Below are 23159 nucleotides of genomic sequence, written 5' to 3' on the forward strand. Positions count from 1 at the left end.
CTATATATTTTTCCTAGTCCCACTGACCTGCACCCAGTCCGTAGCCCTCCATACCTCTCCCATCCATGTACGGGTCCAAATCCTACTTAAATGTTAAAAGTTGAGCCCGCATTCACCTCTTCAGCTGGTGGTCCTGTCCTTCAGCCTAGTGCCTAACTCCGTGAACTCTCCTTGCAGGACCTCCTCACCTTTCTACCCATGTCGTACCCTATATGCACCATGACATCTGGCTGCTCACTCTCCCTCCTGAGAACACTGTGAACTCGACCTGATTTGTCCTAAGAATGAAAGGCTCAATCCCAAAACATTGGTTATGTTTCTTTATCTTTACTATAGAAAGTTCATTGTCTGATCTGCTGAGTTTCTCCAGCATTATTTTGTCACTTTCCTGTTTAACCCTCTGTATTAAAGTCTTTGAACAACTTAAAAAATTGGGACTTCCAAATTAAATCTACCACTGTAGCTTCTTAAACTAAATATGGTATTTCAGTGCTCTTGAATAAATTGGCTATTACTGATTTTATAGGCGAAGTTTCTGCTAAAATCTCCAGGGACAAATCAACTGTTAAGAGTCCTAGAATATTCTTCTTTGGCTTGGCTTCGCGGACGAAGATTTATGGAGGGGGTAAAAGTCCACGTCAGCTGCAGGCTCGTTTGTGGCTGACAAGTCCGATGCGGGACAGGCAGACACGGTTGCAGCGGCTGCAGGGGAAAATTGGTTGGTTGGGGTTGGGTGTTGGGTTTTTCCTCCATTGCCTTTTGTCAGTGAGGTGGGCTCTGCGGTCTTCTTCAAAGGAGGTTGCTGCCCGCCAAACTGTGAGGCGCCAAGATGCACGGTTTGAGGCGATATCAGCCCACTGGCGGTGGTCAATGTGGCAGGCATCAAGAGATTTCTTTAGGCAGTCCTTGTACCTTTTCTACTGTTCTAGTATCTGACTGTAGAACTCGTCGAAAGAACCAAAGACTTGTTGATCCAAACCAAGGCTTTTATTAGCAAAAGACAGGAGCTCTTCACAGGTGGCCGACCAGTCCGGAATGATCCGACCTGGCTAGGGACACAACCCTTTAAGGCCCAGACAGTAGGCATGGCTTAGCTCTCAGCCAATCGCTGCAATCACAGTCTAGATACTGTAACTATATACACTATATACATTGGTGATAGATCTGGACTATCACACTGACCCATTCAACAAATCTAGAATTAAAAAGCTGAGAATAGATCTGACACCACGGTGTCTTGGAAAAAAATCTATGTTGCATTATTGAAGAATACGTATACCAACAAAAGATTTAGAAGAAATCTATCACAATAACAAGCCTTCTATTATAGTCTTGGATAAATCAAATGGATGCAGAGATCTAGAGAGAAACTTTTATGAAAATATTTGAGAATTTACCATTGGAAACTCTCCATATAACCATATAACTATTTACAGCACAGAAACAGGCCAGTTCGGCCCTTCTAGTCCATGAACAATTTCACCCACCTAGTCCCACTGGCTCGTATTCGGCCCATAATCCTCCACACCTCTCCCATCCGTATACCTATCCTTGAATATTAACATCGATCTCACTTCTACCACCTCTGCCAGATGTTCATTCCATACCCCCACCACCTTCTGCGTGAAGAATTTCCCCATCATGTTTCCCTTAAACTTTTCCCCTTTTACTCTCAATCCATGCCCCCTTGTTTGAATCTCCCCCACTCTCAATAGAAAAAGCCTGTCCCCATTGACTCTATCTTTCTCCCTTATAATTTTGAATACATCTATTAAATCACCCCTGAATCGTCTACACTCCAGGGAATAAAGTCCCAGCCTGCTCAACCTTTCCATGTAACTCAAACCCTGAAACTCCGGCAACATTCTCGTAAACCTCCTCTGCACTCTCTCTATACTGTTTATATCCTAACTGTAATTTGTGATCAAAACTGCATACGATATTGCAAATTTGGCCTCACCAATGCCTTATACAACTTCAACATAACATCCCAACTCCTGTGTTCTATACTCTGATTTATGAAAGCCAACATACTAAATGACTTTCTCACCACCCTGTCCACATGTGATTCAACTTTCATGGAATTATGTACTATGGCTCCTAATCCCTTTGCTCCACTGCACTCCTCAGTTGTCTACCATTTAACGTGTATGTCCAATTTTGATTAGTCCTACCAAAATGTAGCACCTCACATTTATCAGTATTAAACTCCATCTGCCATCATTCAGCCCACTCTTCTAACAGTCCTCTATCTAAGCTTTGATAATCTTCCTCACTGTCCACAACACTGCCAAACTTTACATCATCTAGATCGTTAATATATATTTCAAACAGCAGTGTACCCAATACCGATCCCTGAGGCATTCCACTCAACACCGGCCTCCAATTTGACAAACAATTTTCCACTACTACTCTCTGGCATCTCCCATCCAACCATTGTTGAATCCATCTCACTACTTCATCATTAATACCTAATGCTTCCGCATTCCTTACTAACCTGTTATGGGAAACCTTCTCAAAAACCTGACTAAAGTCCAAATAGACAACATCCACCACCTTCCCTTCAACAACATTTTTAGTTACCTCCTCGAAAAACTCTATAAAATTTATTAAACATGATCTGCCCCATACAAAACAATGTTGACTAGTCTGATCAGTCCCTGTCCTTCCAAATAGTTGTACATGCCATCTTTCCATTAATTTACCCACCAGTGACGTCAGACTTACAGGCCTATAATTACCAGGTTTATTCAAGTAAGTTCACTCAAGTAAGTGAACAGCTGCACACTCTTTAGAGTAAATCAATGGTTCTCAACCTTTTTCTTTCCACTCACGTACCACTTTAAGTAATCCCTCTGCCATTGGTGCTCTGTGATTAGTAAAGGATTGCTTAAGTTGGGATGTGAGTGGGAAGGGAAGGTTGAGTATCCCTGCTCGAGACTCAATTGTTACTGAAATATTTTGCTTGAGAAAAATTGTCATTGACCCATTTCCTTTGGAGTTCTGAAACCATGCACAAAACGAGTCAATGAGGTACGATTAAAATAGATCCCTTTGTGGCATCCTCTACATTGGAGAGACCGGTCGCAGACTGGGAGGTGGCTTCACTCAGCACCTCTGCTCCGTTTGCAACCACAGCGACCTCCCCATGACCAACCACTTCTCTCCCACACTCACATATCTGTCCATGACCTTGTGCACTGTCCCACCCAGACCACCAGCAGACGAGAGGATCAACACCTTATTTTCCATCTGGGCACCCTCCAGCCAGATGGCGTGAACATTGACTTTACTGCCTTCCACTAAACCTGGTCATCTTTTTCTGCTTGTCCAGTTCTTCCATCCACCCAGCCATCCCTCCTCCCCCGTCATTGCTGCTGTCCCCTTCCTCCTTTTTCCACCAATCGTCTCCTGCCTTTGCTACCCCCGCCACACACCCACCGCAGTCTTTTGCTCGGACACCTGCCGGCATTCTCTCATACCTCGATGAAGGGCTCAAGTCCGAAACGTCGGTTCTGTATCTTCACCTTTGCAACATAAAGGACCCTATTTGACCTGTTGAGCTTCTCCGGCATTTTGTGTTTTTTTTAACTTCAACCACGGTGTCCACAAAATTGACTTCCTAACTGCTTAGTTCCTTTTAGTTTTCAGTGACCTCTGTACAAGGAGGTTAAGAACAATGTGCATATTGTCATTTCCCAATTACGCTCCAATGAAAACTTCCCCAGCATTGCTGTCTTGTTCTTTGTTAATTGCTGAGCAACTGGGAATTATCGTAAAAATCACAGAAATGCTGGAGGAACTCAGCAGGTCTGGCAGCATCCATGGGAGGTAAATATATAACCAAAATGTTGGCCTGAGGGTGGGGAAAAGGGATATCTTTACCTCCTATGGACACTGTGAGACCTGCTAAGTTCTTCCAGCATTTCTGCGTTTTTACAACAATCATGGCATCTGCAGACTTTTGTCCTTCACTCTGTTGGGAATTATTGGTCACTAGAGGTTATTTGCCTTATCTACTGCCTGGGTACCCTCCAAATGGATGACATTAACATCAAATTCTCGCTAAAACCCCCTTCTGCTTTCCTCTAACCTCTCTCTCTCTCTCTCTCTCTCTCTCTCTCTCTCTCTCTCTCTCTCTCTCTCTCTCTCTCTAGGCCCTTTCATGCCAGTCCTCCACATGGAATCTATCTATAATGCAGAGGGGAAACATGGAACTTACCTTTCATGTCAAGTGGCACCTTGTAGCGTCCTCTGGAGCTGACGGAGGTGTCATCAGCCTACCCCTAACCAGCTGCAGCGCTCCACCGATTATCCTTCCCTGAGAGGGATTGCTTTTGGCATCTCAGAGCGTCCACAGCACATTCAAGAAGGTAAGTCCCCTGACGTAATGGCGGAGAATCTCCACCTTTACAGTCGGGCTTTATCATTGCATGAAAAGGCATTCTCTCACTCTCTCTCTCTCTCTCTCTCTCTCTCTCTCTCTCTCTCTCTCTCTCTCTCTCTCTCTCTCTTCCCTTTTCCCTCAGTCTCCTTTCACAGAGCCAAAATCAATTCTTACCTCACATTGTATCCAATCACACCTTTGGTTTGTTGGATGGGACTTCTCCCATTCCTCCATCCTTCTCTCTCATTCTTTATTGAGATACCTGCCTTCTTTTTGCTTATACCTTGAAGAAGGGCTCAGGTTTGAAATGTTGGTAACATAGATTTACCTCCTATGAACTCCACAAGACCGGCTGAGTTCCTCCAGTATATAACCATATATAACCATATAACAATTACACTACGGAAACAAGCCATATCGCTTCTTCTTGTCCCCACCGATTTAAGTGAAACTCCACTAGTTCCACCTACCTGCTCCTTGCCCATAACCCTCCAAACCCCTCACATCCATGCACTCATCCAACCTCCTCTTAAATTACAAAATTGACCCTGCTGCAACCACCTCTTCCGGAAGGTCATTCCACTCAGCCACCACTCTCTGAGTGAAGAAGCTTCTTCTGATGTAACTTCTAAAGTTTTGTCCCCTAACCCTTAATTTATGATGCCTCATCATTATCTCTCAAACCTCAAGGGGAAGAGACTATTCAAATTTAATCTATCTATTTCCCTCATAATTTTATATACTCTATCAAATCCCCCCTCAACCTTCTACGCTCCAATGGATAAAGACCCAGTCTACTCAATTTTTCTCTGTATTCTAGACACTGCAATCCGGGCAACATTTTAGTAAATCTTCTCTGCATCCTCTGTACCTTATTGATATCCTTCCCATAATTTGGAGACCAGAACTTCACACAGTATTCCATACTTGGCCTCACCAATGCCTTAAACAGTCTCAACATTTCAGCATACCAAAAGTCTTCTTCACCACCCTATCTACATGAGAATCCACATTCAAAGAACGATGAACCGTTATTCCAAGATCTCTCTGTTCCTCTGTATTTCTCAATGTCCTCCCCTTCACTGCATACACCCTATTTTGATTATTCTTCCCAAAATGAAGCACCCCACACTTAGCTACATCAAACTCTATCTGCCACCTTTCAGCCCACTCTCCTAAGCAGTCCAAATCCTTCTGCAGTCTATGAAAATCATCCTCTCTATCCACAACTCCCCCTATTTTTGTATCATCCGCATATTTACTCACACAATTTACCACCCCGTCATCCAAATCATTAATGTAAATGACAAACAAGGGACCCAACACCGATCCCTGAGGCACACTGCTTGTCACCGGCCTCCATCCTGACAGAGAGTTGTCCACCATGAATCTCTGTTGCCTATCTTCTAGCCACTGTTCAACCCATCTGACTATCTCAACATTAATCCCTAGTGCCTTAACCTTCCTCACCAACCTTCCTTATTGAAAGCCTTACTGAAATCTACATCTACTGCTCTACCTTCATCAACCTTCCTAGTCATTTCCTCAAAAAATTCAACAAGATATGTCAAACATGACCTTCCTCTCACAAACCCATGTTGGATGTCCCTGATCAGTCCCTGCCCCTCTAGATACTGATGCATATTATCTCTAAGAATATTTTCCATTAGTTTACCCATCACTGACATCAAACTTACTGGCCTATAATTGCAGGGCCTACACCTGGAGCCCTTTTTAAACAGAGGAACCACGTTTACGACATGCCAATCCCGCGGCAACACACCTTCCTCCAAATGACTGTTGAAAAGTTACAGTCAGAGCTCTCACCATTTCCTCCCTGACTTCCCTCAAGGTCCTGGGGAAAATCCCGTCGGGACCTGGAGACTTATCCACTCTTATATCCCTCAGATGTTCCAACACCCCCTCTTTCCTGATCCCTATGTTTTCCATAATTACCCCTTTTGCCTCTCTTATCCTATACAATTCCATATCCTTTTCCCTAGTGATGAATTAATTCAATATCTCCCCATCTTATTTCGCTCCTCACAAATCTGTCCACTCCGATTCTCTAGTGGACCAATTCTATCCTTCGCTCTCCTTTTGCTATTCACATTTTTGAAAAAACCCTTCGGATTTACTTTCACCCTGTTCATAATACCCACTTCATACCTTCTTTTCACTTTTAATTTCCTTCTAGAGCCTCTTGCTACAATCTATGTATCTTTCAAGTATCTCATCCCTACCCTGCTTCCTGTATTTAATGTAGGCCTCCCTTTTATCTTGAACCAGCTTCCTAATCTCTCCTGTGTGTGTTTTTTAAAATTACATTCTAACATACAGTATCCCACAATAAACCCATTGATTATAGAACAATCAAAGGGAACATACATGCATAATGCCCCAGAGTGAAACTGAGACTACTCAATTCTAGAACATATAGAATGGTACATCACAGGAACAGCCCCTTCGGTCCATGAGTCTGCAATGAGGCCAAATTTAAACCAAAACTGCACATGATCCATATCCCTTATTCCCTGCATATTCATGTGTCTATCGAGAAGCCCTTAAACACCACTATTTTTTTCCCCCCCCAAAATCTAAACACCACTATTGTATCTACTTCCATGACTACCCTGCAGTCCATTCCAGGCACCCACCACTCTCTGTGTAAAGAAAATCTGCTCCGCCCATCTCCTTCAAACTCCCTGCTCCTATCTTAAACACAGATCTTCCAGCCTCTCTCATTTTTGACCCTCAGAACATGGATGAAAAGGCCCCAACTTTATGGAAATGATTCAAGTAATCTACAAATGGCCCCACCTCATGGAAATCCTGCAAATGGCTGTGGATAAATTCAGCGATGTAAACTCTCCCGAGTGGTCTGGTCATTAATGATTCTTTGGGAGACTACCTCTCAATGTTGGACCTTCAAACTGCACCATTACAGGGTAATACTGCATGAATTAATCATGGAATTAAATTAATTTTTTTTTAATTTAAATTATTTTTAAAAATTTTATATTTAAAGTTAGACATATAGTATGGCAACAGGCCATTTCGGCCCACAAGTCCATGATGCCCAATGTATACCCAATTAACCTGCACCCCCCCCCGGTATGTTTTGAATGGTGGGAGGAATCTGGAGCCCCGGGGGGAAATCCCATGCAGTCATGGGGAGAATGTACAAACTCCTTACAGACAGTGTGGGATATTGCAACATATTTGAAAGAGAAATCGAATTAGATCTACTGCCATTTTGTCAATTCTGTGTCGAGTTTATCCAATTCTGTTCTGTGGTTAAAGGACACACTCTGGCGGTGTGCTGTTGGTTTCTTGCAGGTGAGGAACCCACCCAGTCTGGGGGCTTCCAGCGAGCTGATATCAAAGGACACACGCCAGCCTATGCGATGATGGAGATTGGCTCATGTTATCCAAACCGGGATCCGAGAGGATGCTGAGGGTAAGGAGGACTCCCAAGGGGCTCTGGTCACTGAAGGCTTCTTCATCGTGTCGGAGGTTTGGATCTGGAGCTTGAGTTGCCAACAGTTTGAACTGAGCAGGAGTCTCGTGCGGCTGCAGACGCTGCAGGGGGTGAATCCATGGACACTCACTAACTCTGGGGAGACCCTCTTTGCTTCTCTTTCTCTGACTGTAAGGGATGCTAGACAATATAAATCCTAATGGTGAGTCTTCATCTGCCTTTTGGCAGACAAAAGGCAATTTTGTATAATATTGCATTTCTCTTCAATTACATGGCAATAAATAGCACCTGATCCAATCTATAAATCTCTGGTGATCCCACACTTGGAGTATTGTGTTCAGCTTTGGTCACCTCATTATATGAAGGATGTGGAAGCTATGGAGAGGGTGCAGATGAGACTTACCAGGAAGTGGTCTGGATAGAAAATGATATCTTATGAGGCAAGGTGAGCAGAACTGGGGCTTTTCTCTCTGGAGTGAAGAAGGATGAGAAATGACTTAAAAGGGGTTTTACAAGATTGTTGGAAGTACAGATGCAGTCAGCACATTTTTTCCAGGTTGGAATAGCAAACACCAGAGGCTATCTGCACTAAGTGAAAGGAGGAAAGCTTAGGAGAGACATCAGGGGAGGTTTTTTTTGACAGAGTTTTCGGTGCTTGGAATGCCTTGTCGGGGTGGTAGTGGAGTGAGAAACAAAAGGGGCACTTAAGAGACACTTACACAGCCAGATAATAAAAGTAGAGGGTTATGAGATAGCGAGGGTTTAGTTTTTATTAAATTATCTGTGGGCTGGCACGACAACCTGAAGGGCATGTAATGTTCTGTGTTTTATGTTCTATGTTCTATGATCTGATCTGAACCATCAGGCAATGGATTCCAGGTTATCACAATATCCCACTCAGCTTGTCTTTCATTCTTCTGACAATTACCTTAAATCAATTATTGAATTTATTCACAGCCCTGAGATCTTATCTCTATGGCAATGAAACCAGCCAACCAATGCTGTCTGATCCTATCCACTAATTATTAAACCTGTAAGCTTATTGTTACATGATGTCAAAATATTAGCTAAGACCTGACAGATAACCATACTCATTCAGGTCACTTTGCTCGATTGAAGTAGGACAATAAAGGATGCCACTGTTCTCCCAAATATAGACTGAGAAGAACAGCAGATGATGGCGACATTGCACAACCATATCACCCTTGTACCTCAGCCACATCAACAGAGTAATGATAGAGTGCTAGTGATCCTCCTGACCACTAGAGGGAGATGGAGACAAGCAGGTTGCAGCTTCGGTTGGATTCAAGATGGATGTTTCCACATGGTCTTGAGTCTATAGCTAATAAAATACAGTTGTCTTAAAGAACCCAAGTTTCTATATTACAATAAAAGAAACATCACATGGTACCAGGAGTTGAAGAATCACCAGGAATGTGCAGAGTGAGAATTACTCATTATCAGCAAAAATATGGGGTGTAAAGACTCCTGGTATTATAAATTGGAGATATATGCATTTGTAAACAATATAGCACTCAACAAGCACCAAAACGATGCCCAGCCTATGGAAAAGTCTGTAATAAGTGCAAAGGGCAGAATCACTACACAAAGCAATGTTTTTTCCAAAGGGAAACAAAACAGAAGTGAAAGCGTGCACACTGTACACACTATAGAAGAAACTGCCCTCATGGGCATGGTGGTGCAGAAAGACTATAAACCAACAGACACTGAACAACCAAGCGTGAACAGAGTTGAGCAGGATAAGTGGACTGTGTTATTACATATAAATGGAGCAAATACTGCTTTCAAGTTGTACACAGGGGCAAAAGTCAATTTGATCTTTGAGCATGACATCAGGGCAGTGAAGATAAAGCCGTACATCCATTCAAAGCCAACAATGGACAGAGCATCGACATGAAAGCTACATGTAAACTCAAGGTAAAAGTTAAAGATAAAGAGCATAACCTCAGGTTCACAGCGGTCCCAGATGGCATGAATCACAGCTTGCTGACAAAGCATGTGAAAATTTAAGCCTAGTCAAGAGGTAGTTCACACCAGGGAAACCTATTGTGTCACCGGATGCATTATCCAGGGCAATGATGCAGAGTGAAGCACACAATGAGAGTTCCACAGAGACAGATGTAAATCTCCACATGAACCTGATCACTGAGTCTCTTCCTGTATCTGACATGAAATCAAAGTAGGTCACACCTGAAACAGAAAAGGACACAGTTCTACAGAAGGTCATCAAAAATCTGAATGAAGAATAGCCTAGAGATGAATGTCAGCCAGACGACAACATCAGAGCTGACCTGAGTGTTGTCGATGGGGTTCTACTCCATCCGAGCAGTCATTCTTCAATCACTGCAACAAGATGCTGAAAAGGATGCATGAGGGCCACCTTGGAATGGAAAAATGCAAGAGGAGGGAAGAACTGTTCCTTATTGGTCAGGGATAAATGCTGACATAGACAGGATGGTTTCAAGCTGTGAGACCTGTTTGAAACATCACACAAAGCAGACAAAGGAACCCATGATAATAACTGACTTACCAGGGGAACCATGGCAGAAAGTTGGGACTGATGTGTTCCACGTGGATGGAAATAATTATTTGCTGATTATTGATTATCTATCAAACTATCCGAAGATTGTGCTACTTCCTAGCATGTCTGCTGCTTGTGTGATCAAATATATGAAATTCATCTTTGCAAGACATGGAACTCCTCAAATTGTCTGCAGTGACAATGAACCATGTTAAAGTTGAAGAGAATTCCAGAACTTTGCAGAGGAGTATGATTCATATGACTTCAAGTCCTTTGCATCCACAGTCAAACAGCAAAGCAGAGAAAGAAGTTCACATAGTTAAACAGTTGCTCAAGCAAGCACTGGACAGCAGCTCAGATGCATATCTAGCTCTATTGAGTTACAGAGCTTCACCACTTGAACATGATACATCGCCCACTGAGTTTCTGATGGGATGTAGACTATGCACCACACTTTGCTACTCTGCAGACCCAAACAAGAACAGAGATGTCGAACATAAACAAAAACTTCTACAATGGAGACAAAAAACAAATGATGTCAAGTCGGCAAGAAGCTTGGGGCCACTGGCACAACATGACAGAGATTCCAACACTTGGGGCAAAAAGGCTACTGTCCTGGAAGAAGTAAATCCAAGATCCTACACTGTCAGAACAGAGGATGGTCAAATATTGAGGAGGAATCGAAAGAGCCTGCTGAAAATGCAAGAGGCACTGCAGGAACAGACAAATGCGGAAGATCCCGCCTGCACAGCAACAGAGGAAATACCACCAGTGCCCAACAGTAGTGGAGCAGCAGAGCCGACACAGGCACGTATATTCAAAGCATCTGACAGACTGAAACTCTAAAAGAAAAAGAACTGCACTGCTGATGGTTGTGTTTACGGTTGTGTTGTGTTAGTGTGTCATGTTGTTAGATTAAACATCTCAAGGAAAGGGGATGTAATGATAAAGTCCTTAGTGATCCTCCTGAGCACTAGAGGGAGATGGAGACCAGAGGGTTACAGCTTCAGTTGGATTCAAGATAGTGCCCTCTACACGGTCTTGAGTCTATAGCTAATAAAAGATTCATTTTAAAAAAAAACAAGTTTCTTTATTACAATAAAAGAAATATCACAAACAGACAAACCTTTCAAAGCAGGCTTGCTGGGTGCACCTCAGCGCATTCTGGGAGCTCCTCTGATGGAAGCTCCAGAAGGTAGTGAATGCACCTCAGAACATCAAGCAAACATCTCTCCCCTCCATGGATTCCATCCCCATGTCCCGCTGCCTGCAGAATGCAGCCAACATACTGACGGACCCATCATACCCTGGATATACTTTCTTCTCCTTTTTCCCCATCATGAAGAAACCTTGAACAAATTGGCTTGAAGACAGTTTCTTTAATGAAGAAGCTGTCCTCACTGGGACTTGATATCGCTCTTGTGATCGGATCCTGGACATCCTAACGGAAAGACCACAGTCTGCCCGGGTCAGTAGCAGAATATCGAGCACCTTCGCGCTGAGCATTGGCACACCTCAAGGCTGTGAGCCTTTGTCGTGATTGCTTACGCGTTCAAGTTGTCAAGCTTAAGTTTATTTGTCACAGAAGACCTTGTAAAGTGAGAAGGGTTTTTCTGCGGGCAATCTAGGAAGTTATCTCCAATATTCATACAGCAGTGTAAAGAGCACAATTTACGGAGCATAGTATTGGCTCTAAAGGTTGTCACAGCCGAAGGGTGCTGGTGGGAATGAGCTCTCACTGCTGCACAAATGTTCAAACAGCCTCTACTCCTGGCCTTCACATGCTGTAGTACTTAGGCCTGGCGGAGCTGTTCACAATGACAGGAGAAGGGGCAAAGGCAGGCCACTGGCTCATTAACCACGGATGGAAACTAGTCCAGAAGAGGAAAAACTCACAAGATCACAAGACAAAGGAACAAAAGCATGCCACTGGGCCATCGAGTCTGTTCCGTAAATCTACACTAAGCTAATCTACACTGGTTCCAACCTTTGGCCTTTTTCTCTATCCCTTGATGCCCTCACTAATGAGATACATGTCTTTTTCTTCTTTAAATATTCCCAGTGATCTGGCTTCCGCTGCTGTATGCGGCAGTGAGTTCCACAGATCCACGACCCTCTGGCTAAAGAAGTTCTTCCTAATCTCTGTTTTTAATGGATAACCTCTAATTTTCAGACTATGACCCCTTGTCCTCGATTCACCCACCAAGGGAAACATCTTACCCGCATCCATCCTATCTAAACCTTTCAAAATGTGATCTCAATGAGATCTCCTCTCATTCTCCTACACTCCAATGAATACAACCCAAGAGCTGCCAAACGCTCCTCGTACGTTAGCCCTTACATTCTGGGAATCATCCTAGTAAATCTCCTCTGCGCCCTCTCCAACAGCATCACATCCTTTCTACGATAGGGGGCCCAAAACTGCGCACAGTTCTCCAAATGAAGTCTCACTAGTGCTCCATCAACACCCCTTTACTCTTTACCCCAATTTCAAACCTCTACTGCTTTGTGGCTGTTCCCTCTCACAGGAAATGTTTTGGGAGTAAACCCTGAGAAAAAAATCCAGAGTCGGAGTCCCGAAGGTTGCTGGGGTGCTCTGTACCCAGCACCAGCCCGGCAACTCCGGTGATGCTGCTGGCACCAAACTGTATTGACTTTCGTCGTTCCTTTGGAGCTGTCATTACCATGGAGAGGGAGGTCCCGATGTATGGAAAAAATACTGGCTTGTGCCCTGGAGAGGCCAGTCCACAGTGACTACCAGAGATGCAGTACCACCTTGCCGGTCAACTACAACCGAATCGTTATGTGCTCAGTTTCAGAACTCCAAAGCAAATGGGGCAATGACAATTTTTCTCAAGCAAAATATTTATTGGGTCTAGAGCAGAGGTTCTCAACCTTCCCTTCCCACCCACATCCCACCTTAAGCAATCCCTGACTCATCACAGAGCACCGATGGCTCAGGGATTACTTAAAGAGGGATGTGAGTGGACAAAAGGAAGATTAATTAGCATCACTCAATGGCAACACGATTGCATTGTTGAGGGGTTCACTGAAGAACCTGTTACCTACAGGGAAGAAATTCAAGTTTATTATCATCTGATTGCACAAGTACAATGTTCTCCAATTCTTGGTGCAAAATATGCACACATATAGACAAATAATACTTATGCAGGATAAGTATTTTATATATAATAAATAAATATTGTTTTTTACATGAGAGTCTTGGATGGTTAGTGTGAGGTGTTCCTATGGTCGTTCAACATTCTCACTGCCTGTGGGAAGAACTGTTCCTCTGCCCGGTGGTGCTGGCTCTCATCCTCCTGTATCTCATCCCCGACGGGAGCAGCTGAATGATGCTGTGCACAGGGTGGAAGGGTCCTCAGTGAAGGGGTCCGCCTCCTTCAGACAATGAAGATGAGGGGGGAGGGCGGAGGGAGACTCCAGTAATCCCCTTTGCCACTCTGATGGTCCTGTGGCCCTCTGATGTCTGATCCACTTGTCTGCAGCAAGCATACTCACACTGTGATACAGCTTTCCAGGACGCTCTCAATAGAGCTCCTATAGAAGGCTGACATGATGGTGGCTGGTAGCCTTGCCCACTTCAGTCTTCTCAAGAGGTGCAGTTGCTGTTGCACTTCGCTGACAAGTGAGGAGATGAGATTTGGTCCATATCCTTCCTATTTGTATACCTGTCCAAGCATATTTTGAATGCCAAAATTGCACCTGCTTCTACAGTTTCATCACCTAACTCATTCCAGATACACAATACCTTCTCAGTGAAAATATTGTGTGTGAAGTCCCTGTTAAACCCTTCCTCTAACACCTCAAAACTATGTCCCCAAGCCATGTTCCCTCTAAGCCAGTGGTTCTCAACATTTTTCTTTCCACTCACCTATCACTTTAAGTACTCCCTAGGCCACTCGTGGTCTGTGATTAGTAAGGGATTGCTTAAGGTGGTAGGTGAGTGGGAAGGGAAAGTTTGAAACCCACTGTTTTAATTGTCCCTCATTGACTCATTCTGTGCACGATTTCAGAACTCCAAAGGAAATGGGCCAATGTCCATTTTTCTCAAGCAAAATATTTCAGTAACAATTGGGTCTAGAGCAGCATTCTCAACGTTCCCTTCCCACTCACCTACCTCCTTAAGCACCGATGGCATAGGCATTACTTAAAGTGGGATGTGAGTGGAAAGGAAAAGGTTGAGAACCACTGGTCTAAACTGTGGTTGTGCATGCACGCCCAAACATTCTGAGTGTGTGCACACACTCGCCCAAAACAGACCGCGTGCGCACGCACACATGCCCAAATGGGCGGCCATTGTTGCCTTAGCGGGCACACACCCTGCACATTGGTGCGTGCACACAGCTTGGAAGGAGCACTGCCCACAAGGTCGAGAATCATCTAGACTGGGGGGAGAAAATCTGCGAGCGTTCACTTTATCCTTGCCCCTCATGATTTTATAAATGTCGATAAGATTAGCACTCACACTTCCTGTTCCATAGGGCAGTGAAACGCGAAAGTCTGCAGACGCTGCGGTTGTAGTCAAAAGATGGAAATGCTGCTGGAACTCAGCCGGTCTTGCAGCATCCAGAGGCAGTAAAGATCTATTGCTGACGTCTTGGGCCTGAGACCCTCATCAAGGTATGAGTGAAAATAGACAAGGTTCTGAATTAAAGGCTGGGGAAAGAAAGGGGAAAGTATGGGAAGGGGAGGAGTACAGATCAACAGAAAATAGATGTTAAGTGGATAGGCTAAGAGGGAAGGTGATTTTGGCTGTGTGAAAGGTGACAGTGGGAAAGGGGAAGGAAGAGAGAGGCAGCTAGTGGAAAGTAGACAGGAAAAAGATGGGAGGGTGGGGGTTTAATAGAAAACAGAAAAGTTGATGTTAATTCTATCTGATTGGAGGGAACCCAAACAGAAGATGAGATTTTGTTCCTCCAAACTGCGGGTGGTCTCAGACCAGCTGAGTTCCCTCAGCATTTTGTGTTTTGACTGTACTTGAGACCAGCAATCTCAACCATTTTTTGGCTATGGCTCCCTTAGGACTCTGCCTATGGGCCCCTTTCTCTGTGAAGCAGTAAAGTTTAGTTGGTTTCTTCCGTACTTCTACCACAACATTAAAAAAATTATGATTTCAGTCTGTGCCCCAACCCCACCCCCCCCCCCTTAAATGTGCTTCTCCAGGGAATAAAGACCAATCCTATCCAACCTAACCCTCTAACTCGTTTTGTCTCCCTGAAGCTATGATTCAGTGACCTATGACGCGATGATACTTACTGTATACTTTCCTGGAAGCTCATCTATCCTGTATCCTGCATAAAACAGAATCTGCATTTATCTGGAGAGAAACAAGCACATCGTTTCGCAGGGGGTCTTAACAGGTGAGGAGGTGTGGGAAGAAGTTGGTTGAACTGGGGTTATTTTCTTGGGAGTGTCAGAAGCTGAGGGGAGGTCCATCTCCAGGGATACTGAATCCATTCCCTAGGGTAAAAAATGATGCACACTGGAGGAAGCGTTTAAAGTGAGATTGGAAATATTTTACAGATGAAGGAAGCAAGGAAAATGGTGGGTGGCTGGAACAGGCTGGCAGGGTGTTAAACCTGGATTGTGGAGGGAAACATGGTCCCCCTCCCTGTCTGAAACTTATTCAGAAGTCACATCACCTGTCAGTCAAGGTTGGACTCCGGCCACCTGTTAGTGCACACCTTCTCTTCTCCCTGTGAACGCACCAAACTTGATACTCTTCCCAACGTGACACAGGGGTAATGGTGGAAGCAGATACGAGAGTAGCTTCGAGATAGACCCGTGAATATGCAGGGAATGGGAGCCATGGATCATGTGCAGGCAAGAGAGATTCAGTTTAAGTTGGCATAATCAAGGGTCAATGAGCCTGTTCTTGTACTGTTCAGTCCCCACAGTCTCCGATCCCTACCCCACACTGCCCATTTCTCTCTCTCCTCTTTCTCTCTCTCTCTCTCTCTCTCTCTCTCTCTCTCCTCTCTCTCTCTCTCTCTCTCTCACACACACACACACACACCCAATATCCTCAGAGGACTATCCTGGCAAGGCCCTTGTTTCCATCTGCTCTTGCTCCACTGAACCTGTTTCTTCCAACCCTGCTTCCATCCATTCCCCCCTTTACACCTAACATAGAACATGACAGCGCAGAGCAGCCCCTTCAGCTGACCCACAGAAGCCTACTCAACAACACTCGGATCTTTCCTTGCCATAGCCCATAAGGGTGACCCTGTTGGCGTAGAAGGTGGTATGCATAGCAACACAGTTAACGCAATGCTGTTGCAAACACCAACAACCGGGGATGAAATCCAGCACTGCCTGTAAGGAGATTGTACACTCTCTCAGTGTCTGCGTGAGTTTCCCCCAAATGCTCCAATTTCCTCCCATTCATTAAAACGCTTGGGGTTTGTCGATCAATTGGGCATCACAGGCTGGTGGGCAGGAAGGCCCTGGTACCGTGTTGTGTGACTATACATTTAATTCACCCCTCTATTCTTCTTCCATCCATGTGCCGTCCAAGAGTCTTTTGAATATCCCTATTGCTCCGGCCTCCACCGCAACCCAACAATGCATTCCAGGCACCCAACTCTCTCTGTGTCAAAAAAAACCATACCTCTGACAGCTCCACTAAAGTTCCCTCCCCTCACCTTGAAGCAAGATGCCTTCTTGTATGTGCCATTGTGGTCCCAGGAAAAAGGCTGCTGGCTGTCCACCCCATCCTCATAATCACCTCTCATCCCTTGTCACTCCGAAGAGAAACACCCTGGCTCTTTCAAGCCCCCCCAGTATTATTCTCACTGTTTCTTAAAAGTTCTCTAACCAAACTTCATGCTACTTTTGACAATAAACTTGAACTTGATCAATCTAAACCTTCCCTACCTCACACCCATATTTTTCTTGCGCCTGTCTCAGAGTTTTTGAACGTTCCTGTCGAGCGAACCTCCGCTGCCATCACTGGTGATGCATTCCAGGCACCCACCACTCTCTGTGTAAAAAGCTTACCTCTGATGTCTCTCCTAAACCTTCCTCCACTTACCTTAAACAGATGCCCTCTGGTATTCGCTACTGTTGCCCCGAGAACGAGGCACCGGCTGTCCACCCTATCTATGCCTCTCATTTCCCCATAGCAGAGGCATCTAGAGCGAGACGACTTCAGTTTAGGGTAAGCAGGTGGTGGAAATCCAGGAACACATTATGCAAGAGAGTGAAGGAGGCAGGTACCTTCACAATATTTATGAACGAGTACTAAAATTGCCAAAGCTTTGCACCAAATAAATGGAATTAGTACAATTATCCAACATGCACATTGTGAGCTTCTTTGTATGACTCCATTACATGATGCCAGTTTAAAATGGATGACATAATTGCTTAAATAGGGCTCAACTTGCTTAAGTAAGGGGTAAAGAATGATTGAAAATGTCTTCTATCCATCATGTGGATTATTTGACCCATTGGGAAGGAGGTACAGGAACATCAAAATCAGGACTGGGATATTGTTTCTGCCCGCAGGCGGAAAATTGATGAATGGCATCTTGTAACCTTGGGTCTCTTATATATGAAACAAGTAAAGTATTTTGAAATATTTATACATCATATCTTTGTATGACTATGTGAGCATTTTGTGCTGCGTGTTGTGTGTGTACCGTGGTCTGGAGAAACACTGTTTCGTCTGGTTCAGGGTTTATAGTCCATGAGTCCATATGACATCGAAGCAGAAATAGGCTATTCAGCCCGTCGAATCTGCCCTGCCATTTTCCCATTGTCAAGCCTTCTCCCCGTAACCTTTGAGGCCCTGGCTAATCAAAAAAAAGCCTATCAATCTCTTCCTTAAATACACCCAATGACTTGGCCTCCACCACCACCTGAGGCAACAAATTTCATAGATTTACCACCCTCTGTCCTGAGAAATGTCTCCACATCCCTGTTCTAAGTGGATACCCTTCAATCCTGATATTGTGCCCTCTTGTCTGAGACTCTCCCACCATGGGAAACAACCTTTCTATGTCGACTCTATCCATGCCTTTCAACATTTGATGGGTTTGAATGAGATCCCCTCACCTCATTCTCCTAAATGCCAATGAGTACTGGCCAAGAGAAGTCAAACACTCCTATTATGATACCCCTTTCATTACTAGAATCATCCTCGTGAACCTTCTCTGAACTTTCTCAAGCCTTTCTTAAATGAGGAGCCCAAAACTGCTCACAATGTGAATTCTCATCAGTGCCTTACAGAGCCTCAACATCACATCCCCGCTATTATTTTATTCTTCCTGAAATGAACACCAGCGTCGTCTTTACCTTCTTAAACACTAAGGCAGGTAGGTGCTAATAAACTTGATTTTATACTGAAGGACAGTGAAGAAAGAAGGAGTTTCTTGTTATTTTTTTTGTTTTTTGCATCTCTTTCAGGTTGTCATAAAGTGTTCAAATCACAATGAAATATGTCTGAATAGTACATGGTGCTTCAAAGCAGACTACACACACACTCACACACACACAGACACACACACACACAGACACACACACACACTCACACACACACACTCACACACACACACACTCACACACACACACTCACACACACACACTCACACACACACACTCACACACACACTCACACACACACTCTCACACACACACACTCACACACACACACTCACACACATACACACACGCACACTCACACACACACACTCTCACACACACACACACTCACACACACACATGCTCACACACACACACACTCACACACACACTCACACACACACACTCACACACACACACTCACACACACACATACTCACACACACAGACACACTCACACACACACTCACACACACACTCACACACACACACTCACACACACAGACTCACACACACACTCACACACACACACTCACACACACACACACTCACACATACACACTCACACATACACACACACAGACACCGACACACACACACACTCACACACACACTCACACATACACACACACAGACACAGACACACACACACACTCACACTCACACACACACACTCACACATACACACACAGACACAGACACACACAATCACACAATCACTCACACTCACACACACCCCACACACATTATCACACACACTCACATCCCCATACACACACCCCACACACACACTCTCACCCCACACACTCACACACACACTCACACACACACACACTCACACACACACACTCACACACACACCCCATACATACACACTCACACGGGCACACATAAACATACCCACCCCCACACAACCCCCACACAAGCACACATGCACACACCCTCACACATGCACATCACCCCCACACAAACAAACACACACACACACACACACACACACACACACACACACACACACACACACACACACACACACACTCTCTTACGCATAAGCACTCATATATCTTTGGCTTGTCTTCGCGGACGAAGATTCATGGAGGGGTATGTCCATGTCTGCTGCAGGCTCGTTGGTGACTGACAAGTCCGATGCGGGACAGGCAGACACGGTTGCAAGGGAAAATTGGTGGGTTGGGGTGGGGTGTTGGGTTTTTCCTCCTTTGTCTTTTGTCAGTGAGGTGGGCTCTGCGGTCTTCTTCAAAGGAGGTTGCTGCCCACCGAACTGTGAGGCACCAAGATGCACGGTTGGAGGTGAGATCAGCCCACTGGCGGTGGTCAATGTGGCAGGCACCAAGAGATTTCTTTAAGCAGTCCTTGTACCTCTTCTTTGGTGCACCTCTGTCTTGGTGACCAGTGGAGAGCTCACTATAGAACACGATCTTGGGAATGCGATGGTCCTCCATTCTGGAGACGTGACCCACCCAGCGCAGTTGGGTCTTCAGCAGCATGGATTCGATGCTTGAGGACTCTGCCAGCTCGAGTACTTCGATGTTGGTGATGAAGTCATTCCAATGAATGTTGAGGATGGAGCGGAGACAGCGCTGATGGAAGCGTTCTAGGAGCCGTAGGTGATGCTTACACACAATACTTACACACACATAAACACTCTCAGACATATACATTCACGTACTGTACATACACAGATTAATGCACACACACACAAACGCACTCTCAAACACACACATACACTCACAACCTCACTCATGCACTAACCCCTCCCTCTCTCTCTCTCTCTCTCTCTCTCTCTCTCTCTCTCTCTCACATACACACAATGAATTTCCACTGTTGCCCAAACTTCCTGCTGTGTTAATTAAGAAAACTGAGAGGTGAAGCCATTGTTCATCTCTTGAACAGGATTTAATTTTCAGGATGCCTGAAAGCCCAAGCCCAACCCAAGGCACTTGCGCGAAACCTGTTTTATTTGCTTTTGGTGTTCTCTGTTGAACAGGGAACACATTTCATAGCTTGTCCTGACCCTGTACAGTTCAGAGAACAAATCCAATGAAGCGCCCTTTTGACTGGCTGTCTTTACTTTAACTCTTCTGCCCTGGTCTCATAATTATTCTCATGAAAGCTCATTTCTCTAGGTTTCTGAAACTTGAGCTTGGCATGGCTGAATTACCACTTCCTGATTTAACTCACCATCTCTCTTAAACCTTTGTAATCCTGGCACATTGAACTTTGTCCTTTTATCTAGATATCTCAATTTTTAGGGGGAGATGATATGCTGAGAGCACACAATGTTTCAGCCTTTTATAAAGGGAAAATGATCTGCTACTCCATATCTAGGTTGGTACGTAAGGCCCCAGAGATTTCATAATTCATGGCATTATTCTGGGAAGTGGAGCACAAAAGCAGCTATGTAGTGCTCAGTCCAAGAGGCTGCATTACCGAGATGTGAATGGATTACTGAGCATTCTTTGTTTGTCCCTACTCAAACCATGTCAGAGGGAAGAAAGGAATTCAAACCCAGAACAGACTTCACTCTCAGTGTACGTCTGCCAGGGAAAACGCGAGGGGACTATACAGTGGGAATGAAGCATTGAATTAAAACAAAATCTTCAAACAGGAGCTCGGAGCCAACCAGGAGGGTTTGGTCCGTCAAGCTGGCATTGAGAGTTGTTCCATCCATTCACTCGCAATCCCTGGGCGAACAGTGAGATGTCTATGTGCCGTAATTTGTTGCTGAATTGAGAAAGAGAGGGGACTGTGTTCTCTGCAGCGTGCTGGCTGCCAGGACTGGGTGTCGGGTAGTGCGTATCGCTGATGACCATCTCAGCAGAGCCCAGTCACAGAACACCAGCAGGGTCAATGACAGGAAGTGGGAGGAATGCAAAACTAGGGCCAATGTTGGCAGAGTGAAAGAGAGAGAGAGAGAGAGAGAGAGAGAGAGAGAGAGAGAATGTGTGTGTGTGTGTGTGTGTGTGTGTGTGTGTGTGTGTGTGTGTGTGTGTGTGTGTGTGTGTGTGTGTGTGTGTGTGTGTGTGTGTGCATGCGCAGTTTGCAGGACAACAAGTCATCAAGTCAGCAAATGGAATGTTAGCCATTGCAAGAGGGATTGGAGCAGGGAGGTTTCTGCTGCAACCGTCCAGGATACTAGTGGGGATACATCTGGAGGACAGTGTCTACTTCTGGTCTGCCCACTTGAGAAAGGATATACTGGCTTTTGAAGGTGGTGCAGAGGAAGTTTACTGGATTGATTCTGGAGATGAGAGATCTAGTTGCCTGGGATTATATTAGCTGGAATTCAGATGAATAAGAGGGGATTTTAGAAACATATGAAAGGCGTAGATAAGGCAGAGGTACAGTTGTTTCCATTGGAGGGGGAGACTAGACCTAAGGGATGCAGACAAGCTTTGGAGGAGTAGCTGAAGATGAGGAGGGAATGCTTTCCCCAGAGAGAAATGAACCTGAGGAATTCTCTGCCCAAGTGTAGGCTGCCTCATTAAACATGCATTAGGAAGCTATAAACTAAACTGGCAGGAGAATGGGAGTCCGTGCGGGAAGAAGAGAGGAGCAGGGTGGACACCATAGCAACATTGAGCAAAAAAATAAAGAGTGCAGTCAAGTCACAAATATGACCAGATTCTGAAAGAACAAAGAGCATGAGGGCGTTAAGGAGAAGAATAACGGTTAATGCAATGTCATTACAGCAGGCTCATGGCATGTTGGCCTCCATAACAGAGAGAGTTGAGTATAGAAGCAAGGAGATCCTTCTGCACAGGTCCAGGGCCCGGCTGAGTCCACACCTGGAGTATTGTGTGCAAGTTTGAGGAAGGACATTCTTGCTGTTGAGGGAGTGCAGCGTAGGTTCACGAGGTTAATTCGTGGGATGGCGGGATCGTCGTATGATTGGAGCGACTGGGCTTGTAGACACTGGAATTTAGAAAAGATGAGAGGGGATCTGATTGAAACATATAAGATTATTAAGGGATTGGACACACTAGAGGCAGGAAATATGTTCCCGATGTTGGGGGAGTCCAGAACCAGAGCCCATTGTTAAAGAATAAGGGGTAGGCCATTTAGAACAGAAGTTGAGGAAAAACATTTGGTTGTGGATCTGTGCCTCAGAAGGCAGTGGAAGCCAGTTCTCTGGAAGCTTTCAAGAAAGAGTTAGATAGAGCTCTTAAAGAGAGCAGAGCCAAGGGATATGGGGAGAAGGCAGGAATGGGGTACTGATGGTGGATCATTTTGAATGGCAGTGCTGGCTCGAAGGGCCGAATGGCCCACTCCTCCACCATCTATTGTCTATTTTCTATGACAGCAACCTGGTGACACTTCCCATGTATCGATATGGGCTTTCTCTGGGT

At 44.9% G+C, this 23159-nt stretch overlaps 1 protein-coding gene across 2 annotated transcripts in view; it reads right to left on the reverse strand.

The window, feature by feature from the left end:
- nlgn4xa (neuroligin 4 X-linked a) overlaps nt 1–23159 on the reverse strand; it is a 218606-nt gene that overhangs the window by 13140 nt on the left and 182307 nt on the right. Inside the window, exon 3 of one of the 2 annotated variants that reach the window (XM_069892551.1) lies at nt 23088–23097. The exons of the other annotated variant lie outside the window; for it this stretch is intronic. Within the exon in view, the coding sequence (XP_069748652.1) occupies nt 23088–23097 (10 nt within the window). The remainder of the gene's footprint in view (nt 1–23087; nt 23098–23159) is intronic. 2 annotated transcript variants of the gene reach the window in all.

This window comes from Narcine bancroftii, chromosome 7 (genome assembly GCF_036971445.1).
Source record: "Narcine bancroftii isolate sNarBan1 chromosome 7, sNarBan1.hap1, whole genome shotgun sequence".
Lineage (NCBI taxonomy): Eukaryota > Metazoa > Chordata > Chondrichthyes > Torpediniformes > Narcinidae > Narcine > Narcine bancroftii.